The sequence below is a fragment of the Pinus tabuliformis genome, chromosome 7, assembly GCF_031772625.1.
Source record: "Pinus tabuliformis cultivar Carrire ecotype Pingquan chromosome 7, CPIR1, whole genome shotgun sequence".
Taxonomy (NCBI): domain Eukaryota; kingdom Viridiplantae; phylum Streptophyta; class Pinopsida; order Pinales; family Pinaceae; genus Pinus; species Pinus tabuliformis.
In genome coordinates, this window is record NC_142293.1 from 1,413,382,068 (window position 1) to 1,413,408,893 (window position 26,826).

At 40.0% G+C, this 26,826-nt stretch overlaps 2 protein-coding genes and 1 pseudogene across 7 annotated transcripts in view; 2 read left to right on the forward strand and 1 right to left on the reverse strand.

The window, feature by feature from the left end:
- AAS (Pyridoxal phosphate (PLP)-dependent transferases superfamily protein) overlaps nucleotides 1–26,826 on the reverse strand; it is a 526,642-nt gene that overhangs the window by 478,761 nt on the left and 21,055 nt on the right. For all 6 annotated transcript variants that reach the window (XR_016267022.1, XR_016267021.1, XM_089459844.1 and 3 more), the window contains exons 3-4: nucleotides 25,719–25,791; nucleotides 25,277–25,507 (exon numbers count right to left, since the gene is read on the reverse strand). Coding sequence is in view for 4 of the 6 variants with exons in the window: in XM_089459844.1 (XP_089315970.1) it covers nucleotides 25,277–25,507; nucleotides 25,719–25,791 (304 nt within the window). In the remaining 2 variants the exon portion in view is untranslated. The remainder of the gene's footprint in view (nucleotides 1–25,276; nucleotides 25,508–25,718; nucleotides 25,792–26,826) is intronic.
- On the forward strand, nucleotides 16,609–18,612 carry LOC149252948 (S-adenosyl-L-methionine-dependent tRNA 4-demethylwyosine synthase pseudogene; annotated as a pseudogene).
- LOC149252949 (oxysterol-binding protein-related protein 2A-like) lies at nucleotides 18,614–19,390 on the forward strand (the record flags this gene model as incomplete). Its single annotated transcript, XM_089460907.1, has 1 exon — nucleotides 18,614–19,390. A coding segment is annotated over one exon (777 nt), but the record flags the coding sequence as incomplete, so codon positions are not given.

Below are 26,826 nucleotides of genomic sequence, written 5' to 3' on the forward strand. Positions count from 1 at the left end.
TCTCCTCAAGTCACTGAAACTCATATTTAAACATCCCATCCTGTAGATCTTCTCGTTCCGGTTCCAACGAGTTATTACACTGAGGTGTTCCATCAATTAATCTCCCCGGAACGCTGCCTCGAACATAATTAATTAAGTTATGCCCAGTAATAACATTGATTTTTTAAAGTTGTCGGAATGCGACGGAACGAAAGGCAAACTGTGCAGATGATGGAATAAGCCAAGTTAATGCCATCAAATCCCATCAAAACTCCATCAGGACCCCTGATGACATAAACCTGCTCCACTGACCTGGCCATCCCCTGCCCGGGAAATCCACCCTCGCTGTACTATGAAGAAGAATAAAAATGGGGACATGACACAATGGGCCTCCACATCAACAGACAACACTCCACAGATCTTCATGGATGTTCAGAGACTACTAGCGATCCACTTTTGGGAAAATGGTGACATGATTGGTACGCTATGCCCAACAGGCCCCCACAGGAGCCCCACACTCTTGGCAAGTGTCCTAGCACTTGTACAATGTCATGGCAACATTCATTCCACTACCTGTACCATTACAGGGGATCTACAGACATCTCTAATTCATATGGAGACCCATGGGGTCATTAATGTGCCCTCGGACCCACTGAGAGTACCACAGGTCTATTACTTGGAGAACAAGGGGCCACCCCCTTGTCCATCATATTCCGAGGATTTATTCCTCAATATGGCACTTCAGGATGTTATTGAGCCTTTGGAGGGCCCTACGACATGCATACATCATTATTTGGCCCCTTGTGAGGCTTGTTTTTACATTATGAGCTAGTATGGTGGGCTTGTCACCATTAGGGGTTATTATTTGCACATTATTTTATCATTAGGGGCCCATAGGCTAATTCAAACTCCTTAGGAGGCTACATATTGATGTTAGAAATAGTCATTTGTATCATCACTTGACTTGGGATCTCTCTAATCATAGAGAATTTCGCACTTTTTCCTTGGAGGATATATTTTGGAGATGGATGAATTTTGACGTATGGATTTGGGCTATTTATCTTGTCTTGGAGCTTTCTCTTGTAAACGAAATGCTAGTTGGATATACTCTATAACATTGTAAGTAAATTTTGATGTTATTATTCTTGTTGCTGCATACTTCTAAAATTAGGGCTAGTTCCTGCATAATTGAAATGTGGAATTGAGCATGTTTTAGCTAATTTAATGTATGGGCCAATGTTATATGAATGAAATGTCCTAGAGATTATTTGTCTCGATAAACTTGCATCATTTGCTTTGAAGTATAAATGCTTGAAGGTCACTTTTCTTTTCTTTCTCTCAACATTAGATGACACTGACTTTCTGGGCCTCCTTGATCAAGAAACCAAGTTCTTACTCAACATCATCCTTGACTCCATTATCCCCAAGTGAATTAGGCACTAGTCCCTTAAAGGGGTGATCATTTTAATCCTCTTTTTTACCATTTCCCCTTCTTTCCCAAGTCTAGTCCCATTAGGTCACCTAGGGCATCAATTCTTGACCCAAGGGAAAACTTTGATCTCCTATAGGCTACTGCGTTGGTGGGTCCCCTCCCTCTCCTCCAAATTTGAGGCAATTCTAACGGTGGAATCTTCGGGAAGCCCAAGCCCTAGCTCTAGGATTGAATTTTGCCTAGGCATACCCAAGGCTAGACCTCAATAGGATCAATTCAACCTTTCGAAGTAAATATTCTTGTTTGGTCCTTTCCCCTCACCTTGTCCAAGATAGGAACATCATTAGCTATTACATTCCATCCCCAAACCTGGGCTGGGTCCACTTGGCCTCATGTGGTCCCACTTCTCAATAAAGATTATTTGTCAAGGACCATTCCGGAACCCAAGTTTCCCAAGGATTTTAGGGATTGAGTATCTTGTTTATAAGCCTATCCTTTCTCCCTCAACCCTCCAATCCTCACCCCTTACCCCTACTGGACCAAGTCCCTTTCTTAAAGAGAAAGCAAGTTCTATTTTTCACTCCATCCTTGGGAAAGGGTTTTCAAGGGCACTTCTCACCTATCCATTGACATATACTTTACAAGTGATCCCTACACTACTGGGACTCCTCCCATCAGTGAAAGTCCGTAAAAAGCAGGGAGACTTACCTGTGGTGACAGTGGGCTAAGCCTGCACCATTGCCCTTAACCTAGCAGTTGCCCTCTTAAGAACCCCTTTAGGTCTCCTGCTGGTTTGAGTGGTAACATTTATGGCACCATTGTCGGGGACACGAGACGTGTGTTTTGTTCCTTGTACGACATATCGACATATCATTATTGGCGACTCCATTGTAAGAACGAAGCACTAGTTCTTCATTGGACTTTAAAGTCGATGCTTGTAGGGTGAAGCAAGCATTTTTTCAAGCATCTTCAATTTCACCTTGGCGAATCCTACATATGTTTCATGTATACCTCAAATAGGTTGTCATTCTTTCATAAATTTCTTGTTTTGGACATTGCTAGCATCCCTGGACATCCTAATCATGTCGCGGGAAGGATGCTACATGGGATGCCTGTGTTTGATGGTGACCCAAGCTCCGCAATTGACCATGTGGAAAGATTTATTGCACATACTTCAAAGGTGAAAGTGGTCCACCAGGATGTCCTTATGTTGTTATTCTTTAGTTCCCTTTATGGTCATAACTCATGGTTGCAAAATCATGAACCTATGAGCATCTCAGCTGCTGAGGAGTTCGTTGATGGCTTTCTTACACATTTTCAAGTATGCCCCACATTGAGCATTCAAGAGGAAGCCTTCATTGAGAATCATCAAGACCGTAAGAATCTAAGGTAATGAATGGGAAGATGGGTCCTCCTTGGGTCCAAATGATGAAAAGGATGATTTAGAGAACACATATGTTGGGAAGGATGAATCCATGGAAAGTGAAGTTGAGAGTAACCTTACCTTTCTCAAGGATATTATTCTTGATGAATATCCTTCTGAGAACCTTGAGGAAGGTGATCCCATTAGCCCCTTGGAAGATGACATTGAAGATTACTTCCATATTGAAAAAGGGAAATGGGAAATTGTTTGTCCTCAATTTGATTGTGCTCCCCTTTATGACACCAACAAGGAAGATGAGGTTGAGAGTGGTCTCCCCTTTCTCTCAAGCATTATCTATAATGACATATCCATCGATACCCTTGAGAAGAAGGATCATTGTTTTCCCTTACATGAAAAGGATGATTTTGAGGAGGAAAAACTCGTTGAATATAATACTTCACCCTCCCCTTTTTCTTATCCTCTTATTCATCACTTCAAGTCTCCCACAAGTGATTCCCTCGCCCCTTTTCAAATGATCCCGAGTGACCATGAACCCTTTCCCCCTTCCAAGTATGATATCAAGGAAGAACCCCTCATTGAATATACTTTATCTCCTTTGACACACCCTCAGGATTATGATCACCCCACAACCTCCCCTCTCCAATGTGACCATCACCATGAGCAACCTATTTGTTGCACTCCTCCCTTCCCTCACCCTTCGTTCCCCTCTCATCACGACCTTGTGGCATCTACAAAGCATAAGATTGTAAGCAATGATTGTGATAGATAGTTCTTGAGAGTGATCTTCTCTTCCACCATTGTGTACTTAGAGGGAAACCCCCACATTTTTAGATTGACCTATTCTCCTTCTCCTAGCGATTCCTTTTGCCTCAAATGGAGATCATGTTTTCCCACCTCCCGCCCACTTCACCCTCCATCTCATTATGTCCACATTCGCTTTGGGTCTTATTTCATGAGTAATCATACTGGCAGGCATATGTATACTGATACGATGATATATTGGTTGCACTGGCTTTATGATTACACTTAGCATTAGCATTATCACATGCATGTTAGGGTAGGATGCATTGCATGATGATATTTGCATTAGAACTAACCACATATGATGTTTCTCATGATAGATTAGATTGCATTTGATGTAAATAAAAAATTAAAATTAAAAATAAAATAAAATAAATTCCATATTTTATTTTTTGTTGGTTTATGGGCTAACATTGCGCATGGGTGATCATAAGACACCGTGAAAAGCATGATTCCCCATGGATTTAAACTTTGACATGTGCAGAGAACAGGTCTACAATGACCAAAAGATTGTTGGGGTTCTCGTGACCTCTCGTTTGAGCAGCCTCGTCCACTTTTTCGAGAGATCACATCCCATTTGGAGCCAGATGTTACCCACCACTTTGTGGGTGATATCCCCAGGAGAAATTTTTATCCATACTGAGCCTTAACCAATAGCCAACAGCCCCTTGATGCCTACTACTAGCTCGTTGTGCCAGTTCTCTACCACCTGAGCCAGCCATGTGGTCCCTCACCCACCTGTAATGATCGTATGTTTGAAGGTGGGCCTCCCGAATCTAAGGGTATGTCTTGTCATTTGGTAATTGAGTATTGGGTTTACTTATCATGGATACTTCTGGGTATGGATGGATGGGGAGATTTGGCGGAAAGAGTGGGCTTAGTTTGTGCTACTGTCCCCTTGATCTCTTTTGGTTGTTACCCTTGGATCTTAGTCCCGTGGGATCTCCTTTATTGACCATTTGGTTCTAGGGTGGTACTATTTGGGAAACCCTGACTTTGGGTGTGTGGTCCTGCTCCTTTATCCGCACATCTCACTCCCTTTCCACTCGCTATACCATCATTCATCTTTTCTCCCACCTGGGTCCACATAGGGCTAGCCTCCCTATCCCCTCGCCCCCACCTTGGGTGAGACCTAGAATGATGCCCCGTAGGTTGAAGCAATTAAAAGAAAAAATGAAAAGCATAAATGGCCACATTTAACAGGAAATTGTACCACAAAATGCAAAAGAGAGAGAAGAGACTCTTTTTCTGCGCAGGAGAGAGAGAGATATGATAAGAAGTGAGTGACCAAATGAGGAGGAGTCATCCTGTATTTATATCCAAACGTTGAAGGTGAATAGATGTGTCTGTTGGGCGTCTAAGCCTACATAAGTTGCTAGCCGACTTTGATAATTTGTCAATAATCAAAATAAATTCATATCTCCATAAATACTTATCGGAATCGGATGATCACCAGATCAATCCCACACCTCTTGACGAGAGGAATCTAGGAAAAATATTATCAGCCATGAATAAGGTGACCCAAATGGAGTTTGGCCCTAGTTGCCAATTTTAACAAATTTAAACCAAGTCGGCCTGTATTTAAGAAGGGCTTTTTGGCTTCAACGGAAATTAGATTTGAATTTCACTTTCCCTCTATTTTGAAAGTCGGTTCCGATTGAGCAAGGGCTAGTTGCCCATTCCATCCAATGTAAATAAGTGATCAATACCTCCAAATGGCAAGAATAAAATGTGTATCTTTTGAAATCGTTCTCTTAGATTTCGGCCTGGCACATTCAAGAATATCTTAGCAGAGGCCGAAGATTTGTTGGGGTCTAATTGCTATAGCTTTGGGTATTGGTTTCGTTGGGCCTTGAATCCATTCTTGCAGGTGCTTGTGATGAAGTTTGGGTGCTAATCAAGAGAAATTTTCTAAGCATCCTCAGCGTCCTCTAAGGCATATCTATGACGTGTCTTTAAGAAGAAGATCAAGGATACTCGCAGAAGATCATTTGGCCCTAGTAAGAGGAAAGTTCAAACTCTTTTCTAAGCACATCTGAGGCATCTAACATATCTTCTTCTCTGCAAACATGACTTTTATTTTGGTCATGAAGATTCATTGCAGCGTTATGCCTTCTCTGTAATTTCTTGGCCCTCTAGAGCAAACCAATGGCACAAACTAAGGTCTTTCGGACAAAGATCCAATGCGAATTTGATAATTGGTCTAGTGACATTTTGATGAAGGTTTATTTGGATGTATTTGCAAATGGATTAGTTGCTCACAATGACTATTAAGCAATGTCTTTAAGCTTAATGTTCAAGTGAATTTTAAGACAGATCTGGAGGGTATATGCGTTGCTCCTTCTTGGTTAGGTATTGCTAGATTGTGATCTAAACCCTACAAAGATTGTGGTAAAGTTCAGTATAGATTTGGTCTTTTACACTTGTACTCAACCTTCATTTCTGAGTTCATGGTAGGTTCTGGAACGAATTTTTAAGTATCCTTGCAGCTCCCATTGATAACAAATGCATCAATTGAAGGTTTTTGCATGAATCTGAAATCACAACGTGGACACAAATCTGAAGGGGATTCATTAACTCTATTTGATGTCTCAAGTTTACAAGCTGATTGTGCCACATTTACACAAGCCTTGTATTTTGTTATTAAGGTTCTGTAACACATCTACAGGTCTTTGATTGCTAGATTCCCTGAGGTTTAAAGGTTGTAGCAGAGACAAACTTGACACAGGTCCAAAAGTATGAACTTAGCATTTAGTACATATTTGAGGTCTGAACCGAATTCCTAATCTTTAAGCTCGGAACTCTTATTGATAGTTTGCTATTGGTCTAAAACTTGTGATAGTTGATCTCTGTATATAAAGACAGTACCAAAAAGTCGTTAAAATTGGAAATGAGGACCAAACTCCACATGGGTCATCTTATTTATGACAGCTGATATTTTTCTTGGATTCCTCTCGCCGAGAGATGTAGGATTGATCTAAAGATCTGATTCCGACATGTACAAATGAAGTTATGAATTTATTTTGATTATGGGCAAATTGTCAAGGTCAGCCAGCAAACTTATGTAGGCTCAGAAGCCCAACAGTCACATCTATTCATCCTCAACGTTTGTTATAAATTCATGAAGCCTTAGCCTCATTTGGAAACACTCATCTTCACACTTCTCTCTCTCTCTCCTCTTTGATTGGGTATGGATTTCTGGGCCTCTCTCTCTCCACACGTCTGAAATTTCAAGAGAGGGAAATTTCAGGAGGCCGAAATTTCAAGAGACCAAAACTTCAAGAGACCGAATTTCTGGACAATTTGACCAACGTTGACTGCAACTAGGGCTGACCGTAGGTGCGTTGTTTGACCAAACTTTGACTGGGCTGAATTTGACTATTTTGAGGGTTGTTTTATCTTGTTGTTTGGAGGCTGAAGTTGACCGGTTTGTTGAGGGTCAAATCTACCATGTTGACCAACGTTGACTTTTCTGGTTAGGGCTCTTTTGCTGCTGTTATAAACTATCAGATTTGTAAATTGTACTATCTCTCTCTCTGTTAAACTATTGAAGACTAAAAGAAGATTTGATTAAGGGTTTCCGCACATTGGGGTTTGTCCCTAGATGGTGCCACAGCTTGTGTCCTCTTGTCTTGGCTTGTCTTCTACTATTTATGTTTATGTTCTATCTGCATTTTACTATCATGTTGATGTGATTGCTAATCTGAATATTGATACTGGCCTAATAAATAAATTGAAGTAAAATTGCTCTAAAGCATAGAACATACCATTGTTGCCTAAAATTATTAACATGGTATCAAGGTGAGGTGAAGACAAAACCCAAGCAAGAGTGAAAGAGAAATCACCAAAGACAGTTGGACAAGGACAAAAGGTTCAATGGGTTCCTCATCCTACTTCCCAGTTGAAGACAAGCTCCATGATAAATCTGACTATCATGGATGGAAGATGTCTCTTGATTTGACCTTGGAAGAAAAAGAAGTGATGGACTATGTGCAGGGTAAAATCCCTGAACCTCCTTCAAATGCACTGGCTGCTGCGAAGACCAAGTACAATAGGGCTGAAGTCAAAGCAAAGAAGATTATCAGGGATTCCATTGACAAGCATCTGGTGGCCTACATCTCCAAATTGAAGACCTCCAAGGAGATCTACGACAGGTTGGTCGGCATGTTCAAGGTTAGTAATGTTAATCAAATTCTATTTCTCAAGAATAAGTTGAAGGATATTAAGAAGGGAAAGGACGAGGATATTCAATCCTATTTCTTGAGGATTACTGAGATCAAGAATGATCTACTCTCGATTGGAGAAGTCATTCCTGACAGGGAACTTACTCTCACCACCCTTGGAGGACTCCCACCTGAGTGGTATGTATTTAGAACCACCGTCTTCAACGATGATTGAATTCCAGAGTTTGAAGAAATGATGTCGAGATGCATTCAAGAAGAAACAAGAATGGTGGAGCAAGAAATGCCTTCTCATAGAAGCAACCCCACTACATTCTCCGCTCATGCCAAAAGGAGAAATAATGCAGGGTCTAAAGGTCATTTCCATGGAAAGCTTGGATCTAAGGGACGAAGGAAGGGCAGGTGCTTTGTTTGCAATAAGTTTGGCCACTATGCAAGAGAGTGTCCAAATAGAAGGGACATATCGCATGATGATGATCATAATCATTCCAGGGGAAACTTCAACAACAACGATCAAAGGAATGGCAAGTCTAATGGCAAAGGAAAAAGAAATGCGGGACATCAAGGAAATGGTCGACCCTCTAAGAAAGCAAGGAACTCCAGGTATGAAGAATCAAATGTTGTTAACAATAAGCAAAAGGAGTACTATCTTATATCGGCCCTCTCCACTGCCTCTCCACCGGACACTTTGGGGAATTGGCTAATTGATAGTGGTGCCTCAAGGCACTTCACCGGATACAAGGAAGCTCTCTCTAATCTAATAGAAAAGGAGACAAACTTGGAGATCATCCTTGGAGACGATGCCACCTATCCCGTGAAGGGAGTAGGGAATGTTACCCTTCAACTGAATCAAGGTAACACTATTCATTTGCAAGAAGTAATATATGTACCTGATCTCAAGAAGAACCTAGTATCTATCTCGGCGATGGAGGACAAAGGATTCAAGGTGGCACTCATCAATGGAAAGGTACGTGTTTGGAAAAGAAATTTTAAATATGTTTTTACTCTTGGGTTCAGGGTTGACACTTTGTATCAAGTTGGAGGAAGTCCATTGGGAGCCATGTCTTGCGACACATCTCAACAATCTGAACTATGGCACCAGAGGTTTGCCCATCTTCATTATCAGGCCCTACCCGATGTGAGACAGATGGTGACAAGTATGCCCAAGTTCAAAGTATAACATGAAGGCGTATGTCTGGGATGTGCCAAAGGAAAACTTACAAGCGGACCATTCCCCTCAAGTAATAGCAGACCACAAATGTATTGCAATGGATCCACTTCGACATATCTGGTATGATGCCCGTAAACTCTTTGGGAGGATGCTTATATTATCTCACCTTTATGAATGATTATTCTCTCAGGACTTGGATCTACTTCTTGAAGAAGAAGGATGAAGTGTTCACCTAGTTCCGACACTTCAAAGACTTGATTGAAAACCAATACGAGATGAAAATCAAGATATTGAGGATTGATAATGGGACCGAGTACGAATCCAATGAATTCGAAGATTATTGCAGAGAGGTTGGCATTAAGAGGGAGACTACAGCGCCATACACTCTCGAGCAAAATGGTGTGGCTGAAAGGAAGAATTGCACTATTGTAGAAGTTGTTCGTGCCATGCTTCATGATCAAGGGCTTCCAAAGTTCCTATGGGCTGAAGCTACAAGTACCGCCATGTATGTTCAAAACCGATGTCCTCATCAAACATTGGTGCAATATGTCTCTCAGTTTAGAATTTTTGGAAGCCCCGTATATTTTCATGTGCCGAAAGAGAAAAGAAGCAAATTGGGTGCATCTGTGAAGAAAGGAGTCTTTGTGGGCTATAGTGAAAATTCTAAGGGATATAGAATTTATGTGGCTAGTCAAAGGGAAGTCGAGATAAGTCATGATGTCACTTTCGACGAAGATATGGCCCTCAGAAAGATCAACAACCTTCCTATCCCAAGGAAGGACAAAGAAGTTGACACCGGAAAATAAGGTGCAAAAGAAGATGAAACGATGCTTGATGTTGTTGAACCGATGGATCCTATAGATCCTCCTCCTCATGAGCCTTCCTCCTCCAAGAGGAGACCCTCATGGCTTAGGGAGACTCTCGAAGATGTTGAGAGACATATTGCACCAAGGGGAACTTTCCGTGAAAGCAAGAAGCTGAACAGGTATCAAGGATACTTTGTTAGGCCCCTATACTACTAGTGTAACCCCTTATTGTTATTAGTATAACCCACTTATTATATTGATGTGCCCATGTAGTGCCCATATTGTTACTATTATGCCACATAGAAGCCCACCATTGTTACTGTTGTGCCCTACAATATTATTGTTATGTAGGCTTTGATTGTATTGGGACCACTTAGACTCCTATATATAGAAAGGAGGTATTTTCATTTGTATCATCCAAGAATTGTTCATTTATGTAATGTAAAGGAGGTTGCCCCCTCGAAGAGGCTGAATTCTAAGGCGTTGATCTCTCTTTTCTATCTTTTCTTGAGCTGGTTTCATAACATTTGGTATCAGAGCTTTGGATTCTAGGGTTTCGCTGCTCCAAACAGGTCATCGTGGCATTTTCGCTATAACTTTTTTTCTGTGACGTTTCAGAAGTCGCAAAAAAAACCCATTTGAGAAGAATTGGCGCTGAACCTTGGGTCCGAATTTCAGATCTTTTCGCGCGATATTTTCGGAGATATGATCTGCGGAAGTTGGTCTTTTTGCAGACTCCTGAATTACACTCAAAACAGGTGACCTAGGGAAAATCGTCATAACTTTCTTTCTGAGCATCGGATTGAACTTTCGTAAGAAGGTACAGAAAGAGGACGGACTGTAGTTTCTGTTTATATAATTTTCAGAGTCAAAGGTTGAAACAGTTACACGTGGCACTTCATAAAAGTTCGCTTTACTGAACTAGTCTATAATCAGGTCACTGCGGGAGATTGTGCATAACGTTTTCTTGGAGAATCCAATTTGGATCAGACTTTTGGCATTGGAAAGAGGACACAGAGGGCTATTACAGGTCAGAAGTTCAGAACTTAAAGATCCGAAAGTACAGAGTTACAGTCGTTTCAAGGTAGAGCTCCTAAAATCAAGAAAAAGCAAGATGAGGAAGTTTGATGGCAAGGATCCTGTAAATTGGATACTTCAGATGGAGCAATATTTTGATATACATGGTGTACAACTGTTACAAAAGGTATGTATTGCATCTTCATATTTAGAACCAGATCAATTTTTATGGTACAAAGGGCTTTGTTCTCGTAAAAAACTTGTTACGTGGTCAATTTTCACGGAGGAAATGATAGCACATTATGAGGATATAAAGAGCAACACCTTCTTTAGAGCAACACCACAACAATTGGAAAGAGTAAAAGGGCTTTGTGACATAATGGAAAGCAAAATTATGGAAACCAGGAAGCATACCCCTCACAACTATAAAGATGGAAGTGTTGTTTCTCCCAGCCTTCCACAACCTACAAGGGTTACACCACAACAATTGGAAGAAAAAAGAGAAAAAGGGCTTTGTTACAATTGTGATAGCAAATGCACTAAAGGTCATAGGTGTGCTGAGAAGAAATTATTTTACATAGAATATGAAGAGGAGGAAGAAAAGGATCAAGAAACATCAAAAGAAGAGGATATACGTCAGGACACCACCCCAGAGAAAGAAGAAATGAATCAGACCATATCTTGTAAAGCATTGGCAAGAATTACCACTCCTCAAACTCTCAAGATAGAAGGACATATCAAGAAGAAAAAGGTGCAAGAAGTGAAATATCACATCGAGAAAGAAGAAATGAATCCAACCATATCTTGTAATTCAATGGATGAAATTACCACTCCTCAAACTATCAAGATAGAAGGACACATCAAGAAGAAAAATGTTCAAGAAGTGAAAGATCACATCGAGCATCAAGAAATGAATCCGACCATATCTTGTAAAGGACTGGAAGAAATTACCGCTCCTCAAAAGATAGAAGGACATATCAAGAAGAAAAAGGTTCAAGTAGAGAAAGATCATATCGAGCATCAACAGCAAGTTCTCCAACTTTTAAAGGATAACGCCACTTCGGTGCAAAATCAAATGAAACAACAGGTAGATCAACATCGTAGTGAAAAATGTTTTGATGTGAGTGATTGGGTATTTTTACTGCCACATCTCAAGCAAGCTATTTATGAGAAGGAAATGTTGGCAATACTACATGCACTTAAAAAATGGCGACCTTACCGAATGGGAAGATGCTTCAAGGATGAGGATGTGGAAGCATTGTTTTGTGCTATTTATATTATCCAACCAAATTGGATAAACGAAGCAACGGATGAATGGAAGAAGAACGAAGAAGTATGGCCACTTATTCAAAAGTTGCAAAAGATCCCAATTCAAGCAATATTGCCAGAAATTGAAGAGGAAGGAAAAATCATATTGGAACCTGGAGCAGTCACAGAAACAAGAACCCGACAGCTACGAAATCGATCAATTTCAGAGTATCTCATCAAGTGGAAGAACTTACCCGCTGAATATTCCACATGGGAGGACAAGAATTTTATATAGAAGCATCAAGAACTACTCAAGCGTTGAGGACAACGCTTTTTGAAGGAGAGGGGCATGTTAGGCCCCTATACTACTAGTGTAACCCCTTATTGTTATTAGTATAACCCACTTATTATATTGATGTGCCCATGTAGTGCCCATATTGTTACTATTATGCCACATAGAAGCCCACCATTGTTACTGTTGTGCCCTACAATATTATTGTTATGTAGGCTTTGATTGTATTGGGACCACTTAGACTCCTATATATAGAAAGGAGGTATTTTCATTTGTATCATCCAAGAATTGTTCATTTATGTAATGTAAAGGAGGTTGCCCCCTCGAAGAGGTTGAATTCTAAGGCGTTGATCTCTCTTTTCTATCTTTTCTTGAGCTGGTTTCATAACATACTTGACCGTCATGAGCACTATCCTTCAAAATGAGCCTTCACCATTTGAAGAAGTCATGAAGCAACAAGTATGGAAGGATGCTATGAATGAAGAATACGAGTCAATTATGAAGAATGATGTCTAGGATGTGATCCCTAGACTCCAGGACAAATCGGTTGTCACCTCTAAGTGGCTCTACAAAATCAAGCATGGAGCTAATGGAAGTGCAGAAAAGTTCAAGGCTCGCTTTGTTGCTCGAGGCTTCTCTCAAAAGAAAGGTGTAGATTACGATGAGATATTTGCACCTCTTTCCCAATACACCACCATCCACTTGATCATAGCCCTTGCTGTCTCGCAAGGATGGAACCTATATCAGATGGATGTTAAGATCGCCTTCTTGCATGGTTCGATCAAAGAGGAAGTCTATGTGGAACAACCTGAGGGGTTTGAGGTTCATGACCGGGAATCTCATGTATGCAGGTTGAAGAAAACTCTCTATGGTTTGAAGCAAGCACCCCGGCCTTGGTATGAGAGGATCGATAGCTATCTAGTGAATCTAAGATTCACTAGAAGTGAAGCCGATCTAAACCTTTACTTCAAGGTTGAAAATGATAAACCTCTCATTCTGGTACTTTATGTGGATGACCTCTTTCTGACAGGTGCAAACCCTCTCATTCACAAATGTAAGAGGGAGTTGGCTTCTGAATTTGAGATGAAGGACCTAGGACCGATGCACTACTTCCTAGGGTTGGAGGTCTAGCAAAATCGAGGTGAAATTTTCCTATCTCAAGAAAAATATGTTGTCAAGATATTGGAAAGATTTGAATAGTGGACTGCAAGCCTGTGACTACTCCAGTGGAACTTAACTTTAAGAAGTTATGTGGTAGTGTTGCCGGACCTGAATTGGGAAATGCTTCTGAGTATCCTCAACTCATAGGAGCAGTGATGTTCTTGGTGAACTCCCGTCCAGACATATGTTTTGCAGTTAACACATTGAGCCAATATATGGTTGAGCCTCATCATATACATTGGATTGCTGCTAAGAATCTTCTGAGATATCTTCAAGGCACAATCACTTATGGACTAAGATACACTACCGGAGATGTGAGGTTGCATGGTTATTCTGATGTTGATTGGGCTGGCAGTGTGGTGGATCCTAAGAGCACTTCTGGATGTTGTTTTTCTTTGGGTTCTGCTCGATATCCTGGATGAGTAGGAAGCAGAAGTCGGTTGCCTTGAGCACCGCTGAGGCCGAATACATAGCTGCTAGTATGACCTCCTGTGAAGCTGTCTGGTTGAGGAAGCTCTTCAATGAATTGTTTGGACATGCGTTGGATACCACTGTGATCCTCTGTGACAACCAGAGTGGGATCTGATTATTAGAGAATCTAGTGTTTCATGACTGCTCCAAGCATATAGACATCAGGTACCACTTTATCCGGGACATGGTACAACGGGGAGCAATAAGGCTCCATCACATTAGGACTGATGAGCAGGTCGTCGATATTCTAACAAAGCCCCTAGGGAAGGCCAAATTCTTGGCCTTTCGAGAACGACTTGGAGTCATGGAGAGACCCTCTTATGAGGTTCCTGTATGAGATGGACATTGAGCTCTGAGAGCTCCGAGGGGCTTGGGGTACTTGGAACGATGAGGAACCATAGGGTGAGTGGTTCAGCCTTCCCCCAGTGGTTTGTTGTGTACAGGGTGAGTAGTTCAACCTTCCCTAGTGGTTTGTTGTGTACAGGGTGAGTGGTTCAGCCTTCCCCTATGATACCCCTTGGCAACATGTAGGTAGGATGAGTGGTTCATCCTTCTCATGCTGAGACATCCTACCCATGCAGTCTGCGACTCGTGGGAACTACCTCTCATCTGGCCAATGAGTAGGGAAATGAGGATAGGAACCATACTACAACAAATTGACGCATTGTGTACTACCATACTCCCTGTGCTAGGATGACCGATATTGATCTAGGATCAATGGGAACTGACTTCGGGTCAGTAAGAGTGGTATGAGACACTCTCTTTTGATTGGAACTGAATTTGGGTCTGTAAGAGTGGTATGAGACACTCTCTTTTGATTGGAACTAACTTCGGGTCAGTAAGAGTGGTATGAGACACTCTCTTTTATTTGGGACTGACTTTGGGTCAGTAGAGAAAGGTATGATACATTCTCGATCACTTCTTCTTCTTCATAGTTCAACAAAGCAGAGCAGAGTAGTGCAGAGCAGTGCATTGATGGCAGAGATAGTACAGACTGGCAAATGGATTAGCAGATAGAGTTCTCCCTAGTTGAGAGGGAGTGTTAAAATTGGCAACTAGGTCCAAACTCCACATGGGTCATCTTATTTAATACAGTTGATATTTTTCTTGGATTCCTCTCTCCGAGAGTGTAACAACCCATCTCAAATCACGAACAACATAGCAATATTAGCATGCATGTGAGGCATACATATGATAGCTACATATGCATGCATCATATACATTGCACTAGTATATATATATATATATATATCGACTATATATCGACTATTCATGGAGAATGTCTAAATATAAGATAAATGAATTAATTATCAAAGGTGTTAATTAAATACCTAATTCTCGTAAATAGAAGAAATATACACTCAGTAAGAAATATAGTTGAGTTTATTCATATGTTTACATATAACCCAAAATGTATACTAATAAAACTAAACCCATAAACCTTATGATTAAACTTGATATTTTATAAAACATAAAATAATATGTAATATTTAAAATCATCATGGTCTTATACTATTTAAAAAATTAAAGTACCAACTGTCATAATTAAAGTGACACCATTCGATGTTGTGAGGATCTGATTCAATTAAAAGCAAAAATCATGACAAAGCAATCACCGCCTAACAAAAATCTTATCCTTTCATAAAGGCGGTGAACAGATGCGTAGAGAGGGAGGGACCTCTGCTATTTAAAGGGAGGAAGGAGGATTTCAAAAGGGGGGGTGTGTTCTTTGCCTGTGGATGGGGAAGGTTGTATTTGCTGTAAGTGGAAAAACTGAACCGGGTGCTGTTGAAGGAAGAAGGAGAGGAAATTTATCCATACTGCTTATAATTCGGAACTATTGAGCCTTACTTGTTTTGAAGTCTCTGGGCACGGGGGAACGGTATGCATCGGTTGAGAAGCATACTGGATTGAGTATCTAGGTATACTCGGTTTGGCTGGGTGGTTTTTGGTCATTCGGTAACGAGAGCGCTGGAGAAGTTCTGCAGCATCCTCATCGCAACAGCCGTAGCAGACCAGGTAAGTACTTCGTCAAATCTATTAATACCATTTCAGACAGTTTCAGCAATCTTTACAGTTTCACAGTTCAGTAATGGCTCTTAATTTAGTACGGCCACTACATATGGTATCAGAGCCCGTCGTTCAAACCCTGCGACCTCACAGGCCCTACGCTTGTGTAAATTCTGTGGTTAAATTCTGCTGGGTAAAATTGTCCATTGTGAAGCTTGATTTTGTGAAGATTGATGAAATTTCTAACCTATTTGGTACTGGTATTGCTTCCGTAATGCAATTTCAAACCCCTGTCCTTGTGACCAGGGAAATTTTATTAAATAAATTATTGCTTTACTCCTGCATTCGCTTCCTACGCCCGTGACAGTTCAATTGTTTATCGGAATTCAATTCTATTCGTCGGGGTTTTCTTTCTTTCTTTCAATGATTCTTCTCTGACATTTATCTGGTTTATGAGGTTTTGAAACAAGCTGCGGCAAACAATTCTTCGAAGTGTTAAAAAAATGGGTGTCTCACAACGTTCAGTTGCCAATTCCCGCGACGTCGTCTTTGCATCTCCGTCGCACACGCAACGGGCCTATTCTTCTCACAACTCGGGGTTGCAGGTCTTCTGTTGCTCCTGTCACCTGATCATGATCAGAACCCTGCAATCCTGGGGACCATTCTCATAAAAAGCGTTTTATAAGGGCTTTCAGTCGATCCTATATATTTAATTTTGAGATAACGGACTGCAGTGTGGGATTTAGCCAGAGTTTGCAATGGAGGCAAGGCGGTGGAGTTCGTCGGGGGCAGCTCGCGTTGTACTGGTGGCGATTGTCTCCGCCTCATTTTGGTGCCTCTGGAAATCCACACGTCTCAGAAAATCCCGTCGAAAGCATCTACAATCACAGCAGCAAGTAAACTCTAAACCCTGTTGCAGGTCTAAGTCCCGAATCTTCTCCGCAACTCAACCCAACGGCTGCTGCAGTTCGCTCACGGCCCAACCCCAAGAGAATTGTTCGAATTCTGCAAGCTGTGGATCGAATACGCCTGGAAAGCTTCTGTTTGCTTCCCAAACAGGAACCTCAGAGGCTCTCGCTCGTGGACTCTCAAAGCTTTTGCTGGAGAATAACATTAAAGCGGAGGTCGTCGACCCACGGTCATATGAGCCAGAGGACATAGCCAAGGAGAAACTTGTGATCATAGTTGCGTCGACATGGGAAGATGGAAAAGCGCCTGACAACGCAGCGTTCTTTGCACAGTGGCTAGAAGAGAGCTCAAAGGATTTCAGAGTCGGAGCAGGGCTTCTTTCCGACTGTAAATTTGCAGTCTTTGGCGTCGGCAGTAAGGCCTACGGTCCGACCTACAATACTACGGCGAGGGCGTTTCACCGTCAAATGACGGATCTTAGAGGAGTGGAAATTATTCCCCTGGGAGAAGGGGGCCAAGACGGAGGAAACTTAGACGAGACCTTCGGAAACTGGAGCCGTCTACTTGTGAAATCTTTAACAAATGAACCCCATGAAGTAATTAGCAGTAAAAGTAATGGAGTCCTTGAAGAGGTTTCTGATGACTACAGCGGTGAAGATTCAGAGGAAGACAAAGAGAATGACCCCGAAGATGCTGCCTTGGTTGATCTAGAAGACATTGCCGGCAAAGCTTCGTTTTCCATTAAAAATGGCGTCGGCAGAAAGCAATTTGGAAAGGTTAATGGGCTTAATAGGATTTCTGATGAAGACAAACACAATTCTCCCAACGATAATGGACCAAAGGCTATGGTTACGCCCATCGTCCGTGCAAACTTAGAGAAGCAGGGATACAAAATAATAGGGTCTCACAGTGGAGTAAAGTTATGTAGATGGACCAAGGCACAACTACGTGGGCAAGGTGGTTGTTACAAGCACTCATTCTATGGCATTGAGAGTCATCGGAAGCAGAGGTACTCGAAGCAGAGGCGGAAGTTACCTGCCCTGTTCAGTGTGTGCGGGAGGTGCATAACGACAAGGAATTTGAGAAAGTAGTTAATGATGCCCAACAACAGAAGAAACTGTTTTGTTTCATAGGTTGTAATGGACTTTTACGATACATCATGTGGTGCATGCAAATATATTCTCCATCAAGTCATCAAGCTCTGCAAAAAGGTGCATGGAAGCAACACCTAGCTTAGCTTGTGCCAATAAATGTGTATTTTGCTGGGGACATCACACCAATCCTGTAGGAAAGAGCTGGCGTGGGAAAATGGATGATCCCTTACAGATTGTTGAAGGTGCTATTGATCAACATATTAAGATGATAAAACAAATGAAAGGTGTTCCAGTGATTGCCAGAACATCATGACACTTTATACTTGGGCTTCTGCATACTGTTCCATATATAGGAACCTTTAGAGAAATCTTCCATCTTAAGGGTGAAGGAGGAAAGGTTGACTGAAGGCCTGACTCCAAGGCATTGTGCTCTGTCTCTTGTGGGTGAGCCTATCATGTACCCTGAGATTAACACGCTGATCGATGAATTGCATAGAAAGCGGATTTCTACCTTTTTAGTGACAAATGCTCAATTTCCAGAGGCGATTAAATCATTAAAGCCTGTAACCCAGCTCTATGTAAGTGTGGATGCAGCAACAAAGGAAAGATTGAAGGCCATTGATAGGCCTCTGTTTGGAGATTTCTGGGAGCGTTTTATTAGGGAGAGGCTGGGTTTTCTGGGGTGATAGTACATTGAAAAGCAAATTCTGGGGACGATCTATTCAAGTAGAACCTGTTGGCATTCTTACTCTTGAATTTGATGATGGGGAAGTTTTCCAGTGGAGTAAGGTGACAACGACAATTTACAATCTTATTCTAGGAAAAGTCAATTGTGATCATTATGGAGTAATGCATATCAAAGGGAATAGACTTTCATGCAAACTGAAATTCAAAGAACAAGCTATTATTGAAAGAAATCCTCACCAAGTACAAGGTTATGTCCATGATAGAAGTAGGGACAAGTTAGCAACTTTGGTTGGAAAGTGGGATGAAAGCATGTATTTTGTAATGGGAGATGTTGCAGTAAAATCCAAGAGTTATGATCATATGTCAGAGGCTGCGATTTTATGGAGGAAAAATGATCCCCCAGAATGTCCCACGAGATACAATTTAACCTCGTTTGCTATAACATTGAATGAGCTGACACCTGGACTTAAGGAGAAGTTACCACCCACAGATTCCAGGCTGAGACCTGATCAACGCCATCTTGAATGTGGAGAATATGATCTAGCGAATGCTGAAAAGTTGCGACTTGAACAGAAACAGAGACAGGCTTACAAACTGCAAGAGAAGGGATGGAAGCCCCGTTGGTTCAGAAGGGAGAATGACCAAAGCACTTATAAGTATTCTGGTGGTTACTGGGAAGCTAGAGAAAATGCTTGTTGGGAAGGATGTCCTGACATATTTGGACCAAGGACGAGATTAACTCCTTGAAGAGTTGAACGAAAAGGAGTTGACGTATTCTCTAGAGATAAGTACTTTCTTGAATATTTTGATATTATTCTTTTAATTATTATTAGTCTCTTGTATTTGTAAATTTTGCTTGAATGGATTCGTTTTTATTATTATTTATGCTCCTATAACAAACAATTGGTAATGATGTTTATATTCTTACAATCTTCTAGATATTCATTTTAAATGTTTAGTCATCCTCCTTTATAATTACTAGGGGACTCACTCCTCTGTACCTGTCAACCACGTAGATATTCCTCTTTGATAATTGAGTTTGTATAAGTTCTTCTATGAGACCTTTCTTCAAGTTTGTATGAAAACTTCTGTAGGTGTTTTCTTAATAGTTTTTACTTCAGAAAATATATATATACAGTGGACAAATAACATTCAAATGAGACCTCTAAAGAGTCACATATAATATCTTCCTTACTCAAAAATTACCCCAGCTGTTATACATAATTTAGCCATATTATTATCACAATACCACAGTAAAAGATGTAGGATTCCCTCCTGTATATTCTCTTAGTTTCTAATAAATTTCTGAGTTTTGTGTGAAGGTTACAGTGATCTTTTTTTTGCACATCAGTTGTTATCTGTTAGCTGTAGGTAAACAGTTTTCCACTATACTTCCAGTTAAATGATAACAGAACCAGCCAATTGAGCTCAAGCGGTTATATATACCATTCACAATTATTCAACAAGGAATACACTGCTATTAAACACCATGTGATGAGGAACTAACTCAGAATTGCAAACAGCCATTAACTCATTCATATAGAGGCATAAAAATAACTGGTATAATGCATAGAACTTAAGTTCGGACCCTGGAATGTGCGCTGGCAAAAGATCTGGAAACAGTAGTTCACTTGGCATGAATATCAACTCCTTGGTAGTGAATCAGTCAATAGGAACGGATACTACGCAACATTCAGACCTAATTTAGCAATAAGATAAGTGATGAATACAACCTGAGCAAAGGTTCCATGAGCATAAATTCAACCCATAGGGCCAAGGTATTGAAAGAGTACTACCATTTAAACATAGAGCAATGTTCGGTGTATTATTGTTAAAGGAAATGTTGAGTTCAAAATATGTTCCCAAAATGTGTTGCATACCATACTTTGAGCTAGGTATTTCAAACAATTTATATATAAAAGAACACAACAAATAACAGTATTGTTAAAAAGAAGGAATTGAGATTTGTCTTTGCTAATGACTGTCCATATGATGCATTTTGTTACCAAGTAAGACAATAACCCAGTTAGTTGTTACTGGAGCAAACACATACAGATCAATGAATGTTTGGAACATAACGATATGTGCTCGTAAGATCAAATATCAAGTGTCAGTTAGCAATTTAAAGTCATAAGTTTTATGCACAGACAATACACGAAAGAATGATTATATTTTAAATATGAAAGCTAATGACATGAATAGATTATGGCAAAGTATGTTATACTTTAGATGACATGTATGAAATATACATAAGCTATGTGTTTTTGAAAATATTAATGCACATGTTATAAATGCATGGACAAGTGTTTATGATTGCAGATAAAATCCGTTACCAAAATGACCACGTGATGACAGAAACTTCAGAACAATTAAGGCTCAAAGAGATTCCATGATGGGGTATTAACCCTGATTCTACTGGGAGGGGTGGAGGTGTTGCCCACCGTTTATCCTCTAAAACCTGGGGTCATGGGAGGATTGTGCGAGTCACGCTCCCCTAGACGTGTGATGATGATTGCCGGATGCCTACTGGGAAATCAGGTCGATATAGTCGACGCTGCCATCCTTAGAGTTTATGCATGGTTAGGTCAGTATAGCTGACGCCATGGCATACTCCAGTAGAGGACGGATAGGATGGGAGCGGAAGAGATTAGGAAGGATAGGATGATTTTAGAATAGCTTGGGAACCTGGTTTGGGCAAGGCATGACCATTAAAATTAGAAATCTATCAGCGTTCAAAATCACAAATTTTAAAGTGTCCTCACGATCATAAATGAAAATTCAATCACATAATACAATCCTTACATACCCTAAAGGAATTATCAATATACTTTATAAACCCTTAACTTCGGGACGAAGTTCTTTTGAAGGAGGGGTGTATGTAACAACCCATCTCAAATCACGAACAACATAGCAATATTAGCATGCATGTGAGGCATACATATGATAGCTACATATGCATGCATCATATACATTGCACTAGTATATATATATATATCTATATATCTATATATCTATATATCTATCGACTATATATCGACTATTCATGGAGAATGTCTAAATATAAGATAAATGAATTAATTATCAAAGGTGTTAATTAAATACCTAATTCTCGTAAATAGAAGAAATATACACTCAGTAAGAAATATAGTTGAGTTTATTCATATGTTTACATATAACCCAAAATGTATACTAATAAAACTAAACCCATAAACCTTATGATTAAACTTGATATTTTATAAAACATAAAATAATATGTAATATTTAGAATCATCATGGTCTTATACTATTTAAAAAATTAAAGTACCAACTGTCATAATTAAAGTGACACCATTCGATGTTGTGAGGATCTGATTCAATTAAAAGCAAAAATCATGACAAAGCAATCACCGCCTAACAAAAATCTTATCCTTTCATAAAGGCGGTGAGCAGATGCGTAGAGAGGGAGGGACCTCTGCTATTTAAAGGGAGGAAGGAGGATTTCAAAAGGGGGGTTGTGTTCTTTGCCTGTGGATGGGGAAGGTTGTATTTGCTGTAAGTGGAAAAACTGAACCGGGTGTTGTTGAAGGAAGAAGGAGAGTGTTGTTGAAGGAAGAAGGAGAGGAAATTTATCCATACTGCTTATAATTCGGAACTATTGAGCCTTACTTGTTTTGAAGTCTCTGGGCACGGGGGAACGGTATGCATCGGTTGAGAAGCATACTGGATTGAGTATCTAGGTATACTCGGTTTGGCTGGGTGGTTTTGGTCATTCGGTAACGAGAGTGCTGGAGAAGTTCTGCAGCATCCTCATCGCAACAACCGTAGCAGACCAGGTAAGTACTTCGTCAAATCTATTAATACCATTTCAGACAGTTTCAGCAATCTTTACAGTTTCACAGTTCAGTAATGGCTCTTAATTTAATACGGCCACTACAGAGAGGTGTAGGATTGATCTAAAGATCATCCGATTCCGACATGTACAAATGAAGTTATGAATTTATTTTGATTATGGACAAATTGTCAAGGTTGGCCAGCAAACTTATGTAAGCTCAGAAGCCCAACAGTCATGTTTATTCATCCTCAACGTTTGCTATAAATTCGTAATGCCCGATATTGATCTAGGATCAATGGGAACTGACTCCGGGTCAGTAAGAGTGGAATGAGACACTCTCTTTTGATTGGAACTGACTTTGGGTCAGTAAGAGTGGTATGAAACACTCTCTTTTGATTGGAACTAACTTCGAGTCAGTAAGAGTGGTATGAGACACTCTCTTTTATTTGGGACTGACTTTGGGTCAGTAGAGAAAGGTATGATACACTCTCGATCACTTCTTCTTCTTCACAGTTCAACAAAGCAGAGCAGAGTAGTGCAGAGCAGTGCATTGATGGCAAAGATAGTACAGACTGGCAAATGGATTAGCAGATGGAATTCTCCCTAGTTGAGAGGGAGTGTTAAAATTGGCAACTAGGGCCAAACTCCACATGGGTCATCTTATTAATACAGCTGATATTTTTCTTAGATTCCTCTCTCCGAGAGGTGTAGGATTGATCTAAAGATCATCCAATTCTGACATGTACAAATGAAGTTATGAATTTATCTTGATTATGGACAAATTGTCAAGGTCGGCCAGCAAACTTATGTAAGCTCAGAAGCCCAACAATCACGTCTATTCATCCTCAACGTTTGCTATAAATTCATGATGCCTTAGCATCATTTGGACACACTCATCTTCACACTTCTCTATCTCTCTCCTTTTCGATTGGGTATTATGGATTTTTGGTCCTCTCTCTCCACATTTTTCCAAAATTTAAGGAGAGCGAAATTTCAGAAGGCCAAAATTTCAGAACAGCGAAATTTCAAAATGCCGAACTTTTAGGAGAGCAAAATTTCAAGAGGCCAAAATTTCAGGAGACCGAATTTCTGGACAGTTTGACCAACGTTGACTGCAACTAGGGCTGACCACAGATGGGTTGTTGAACCAGACTTTGACTGGGCTGAATTTGACTGTTTTGAGGGCTGTTTTATCTTGTTGTTTGGAGGCTGAAGTTGACTAAAGTTGACCGGTTTGTTGAGGGTCAAATCTGTCATGTTGACCAGCGTTGACTTTTCTGGTTAGGGCTCTTTTGCTGCTGTTATAAATTATCAGATTTGTAAATTGTACTATCTCTCTCTCCGCTGAATTATTGAAGACTAAAAGAAAATTTGATCAAAGATTTCCCCACATTGGGGTTTGTCCCTCGCTGGTGCCACATCTTGTGTCCTCTTGTCTTGGCTTGTCTTTTACTGTTTATGTTTATGTTCTATTTGCATTTTACTATCAAGTTGATGTGATTGCTAATCTGAATATTGATACTAGGCTAATAAAGAAATTGAAGTAAAATTGCTCTAAAGCATAGACCATACCATTGTTGCCTAAAATTAACAAAAGGTCTTGTTATGCCCTAGTTTTGAAGACTACTCAAATCTTGTTTAACTTTTGGAACAATATTGTATTGACATATATTTCTTGGGACAAAAGGTTGTTGACTTGAACAATGTTCTAAGGGTCTTGCATCTTTGACAAACCATGGTATAATTTTGCAATGTCACTCAGTGAACAAGGATTAATATGACAGACCTCATTTTTTAATTGGTTCAAAGGAAGACTCTTTCAAAACTTGTGCGACTCATAAAGGTTTCTAAAGCAGTATAAAGAGCAGTTCTAACTAGAAGAACAGGCAGTGACCAGAGGGTTACAGTAGTGAAATTTTGGACAGTGGTGTCAGCAAAGGACATCTACAAGAAGGCAAAGATTGAAGGAATCATTACCTTTGAGGTACAGATTGTTGCTAAATTTTTCATCGACGCATTATTTGGCAGCAGGTTGAAGAAGTCTGATTTTTATCTGAAGTAAGGGTTTGATTGAATATCACTGTAAGTGGTTCATTATCCATGGTACGGGAGCCCACAGTTGTCCGTCCATTTTATTATCATATTTAGGGTGGTGCTAGGACATGTTGGAGCCTGCACAAAGCGTTGGAGCATCCTTCCAGTAGGAGCTGGTAAAGCCAAGGCATTGGAGCGTCCTTCCAGTTGGAGCTGGTAAATTGAACTCTTTTCTAGAGTACTAGGGAGTTGGGGCTTCCCTTTCAGTTGGAGTTGAAGCATATTTTGTACTCAAAAATATTAGAGAAGTGGTTTTTCTCCCATAAGGGTTTCCACCTAAAAAATTTGTTGTCTACTGTTCTTGTGATGCGCTGATTTCTTGTTCTATTGTTCTTGTTCTAATAATTTAAAAATAAACTAATTGTAAGTGAAATACTGATTCATCCCCCTCTCGATATTTCCAACAGTCTTACTACAGCTTCATTATTTTTATTATCCACTAATGAACATCACCTATTCACATAGCATTCAAGTAAAAAGTGATTCATACCAAGCCCATACAAATGAAATTAAACTACCAGAATACATGTGCAATACTGCACCTATAACGTACAGGTTCCTAGGTTGCAAGAGGAATCAGTTTCTTTTTTCATAGGCAGTAGGTAAAAATAAGTCAATATAAAGAAATATGCAAGAAAACCACATTTCTTATATATCTAGTCTGTCATTCCTAGTATTAACACTACCATTAGCATTTGTAACTGAAGAAAACATCAGATCCTATATACCAGATAACAGAAAAGCCTCAGGAAGATTTATAATTTTTCCCAGCCAGTCTAGAACTATGGCTTCAAGCTCCGTGGCAGCAGGAGATGATATCCAACTAAAACCAATAACACTAAAACCACCGCTTAGCATTTCCCCAAGGAGGCCGGCAGTGCTGCTATTTGAAGGATAAAAGGCAAAAAAATTAGGACTCTGCCAATGTGTAATACCCGGTATGATCTTATTCTGAATATCTGCAAAACTTGCAACATTAAAAGATTAGAACGAGACTTTTTAAAAACATTGCATGGACTATTAAATAGCTTACCAAGTCTTACAAACTAATAATAGATATACAGCTGAACATCATGTCCGAATGGGAAGCCCTCGTGATGAAAGAGTAAAATAAAATACACCAGCAAAATTCCAAGAAAGCGAAAAAGTTAAAGTCATGAGTATCATTACCAGTAAGAACACTCTCCAATGTTTCCGGATATTCTGGAGCATTATCAGGTAAAAGGGTTTGCAAATATCCTGGCTGTAAGAAAAAGGATTCTGCTTGTCACAATTTCAGGATACTTGTTTTTGTGACAGTTCAAATCTTATATGTCCAGAATCCATATATCATCCATAAATGCATCTTAGACAGGTAAAACATAGATGAAATTACAGACAATCTGTTCCAAAAAAAATCCCCTGCTTGGAACATTGCAAAAATTTCAGAGAAAGATGTTGCCAAAATAGAGCATTTCCAGAATCTAGCATGAAAAGGAAAAAACACAGTGAAAGAAAATTTTGATTTCAGCTCAGATCTGTCCTAAATCCCACTGAAACTTTCATCCAAGAAAAAATTCTTGCATATAAACACCAGTTACCCCTTCAATAAGCATGCTTTCCAAGGCCTTGTTCACAGGGATTTTACATCCTTGACAACAGGCAGGAGTAACCAAGCCTAAAACTCTAATTCACAAGTTCCAATTCCATGTTATTTGCCATCCAGTTATGGTACCGGGTACATAAATTATAAAATAAACAAAATGTCTATATTTTTATTTTGTTCCAAAGGGAAATTCAATTGCATGCAGCAAGTACAGATTAAATAAATGAAAGCAAGTGCAGGTTGCTTGCTGAAAGTAAAAGGAAATAAAACAGAAAGCAAAAGTTAACAAAAAACTAAATAACGTGTTAGCTGAAGAGAATGATTAGTCAGGTACTCTCATTGTCAATACTAATTAAACCACTCAAGAGTGATATAAATTCAGGCTAAATTCATTATCAACTCAAAAAGGAACAAATTATATGCAATTGAAAGCAATACTTACTAAATTAAATAATATGCAATTACAAAATGTAAAGGTGTAGTGTCTGATGCTTGAGTGTAGAAGATGGAATCCGGTCCATGTTACTACAAAATCTAGCACCTTAGTGGAAAGTCACACTAAGCACTCTAGATTAATAACAACAATGGGATCAGTTACCACTGTCACCTTAGCAACTGTTCCCTACTATTCTGTGGTAAGATATTATCCCCACAAGGAAGGGTTTGCTAGCAGATCTTAGGGATTAGATAACC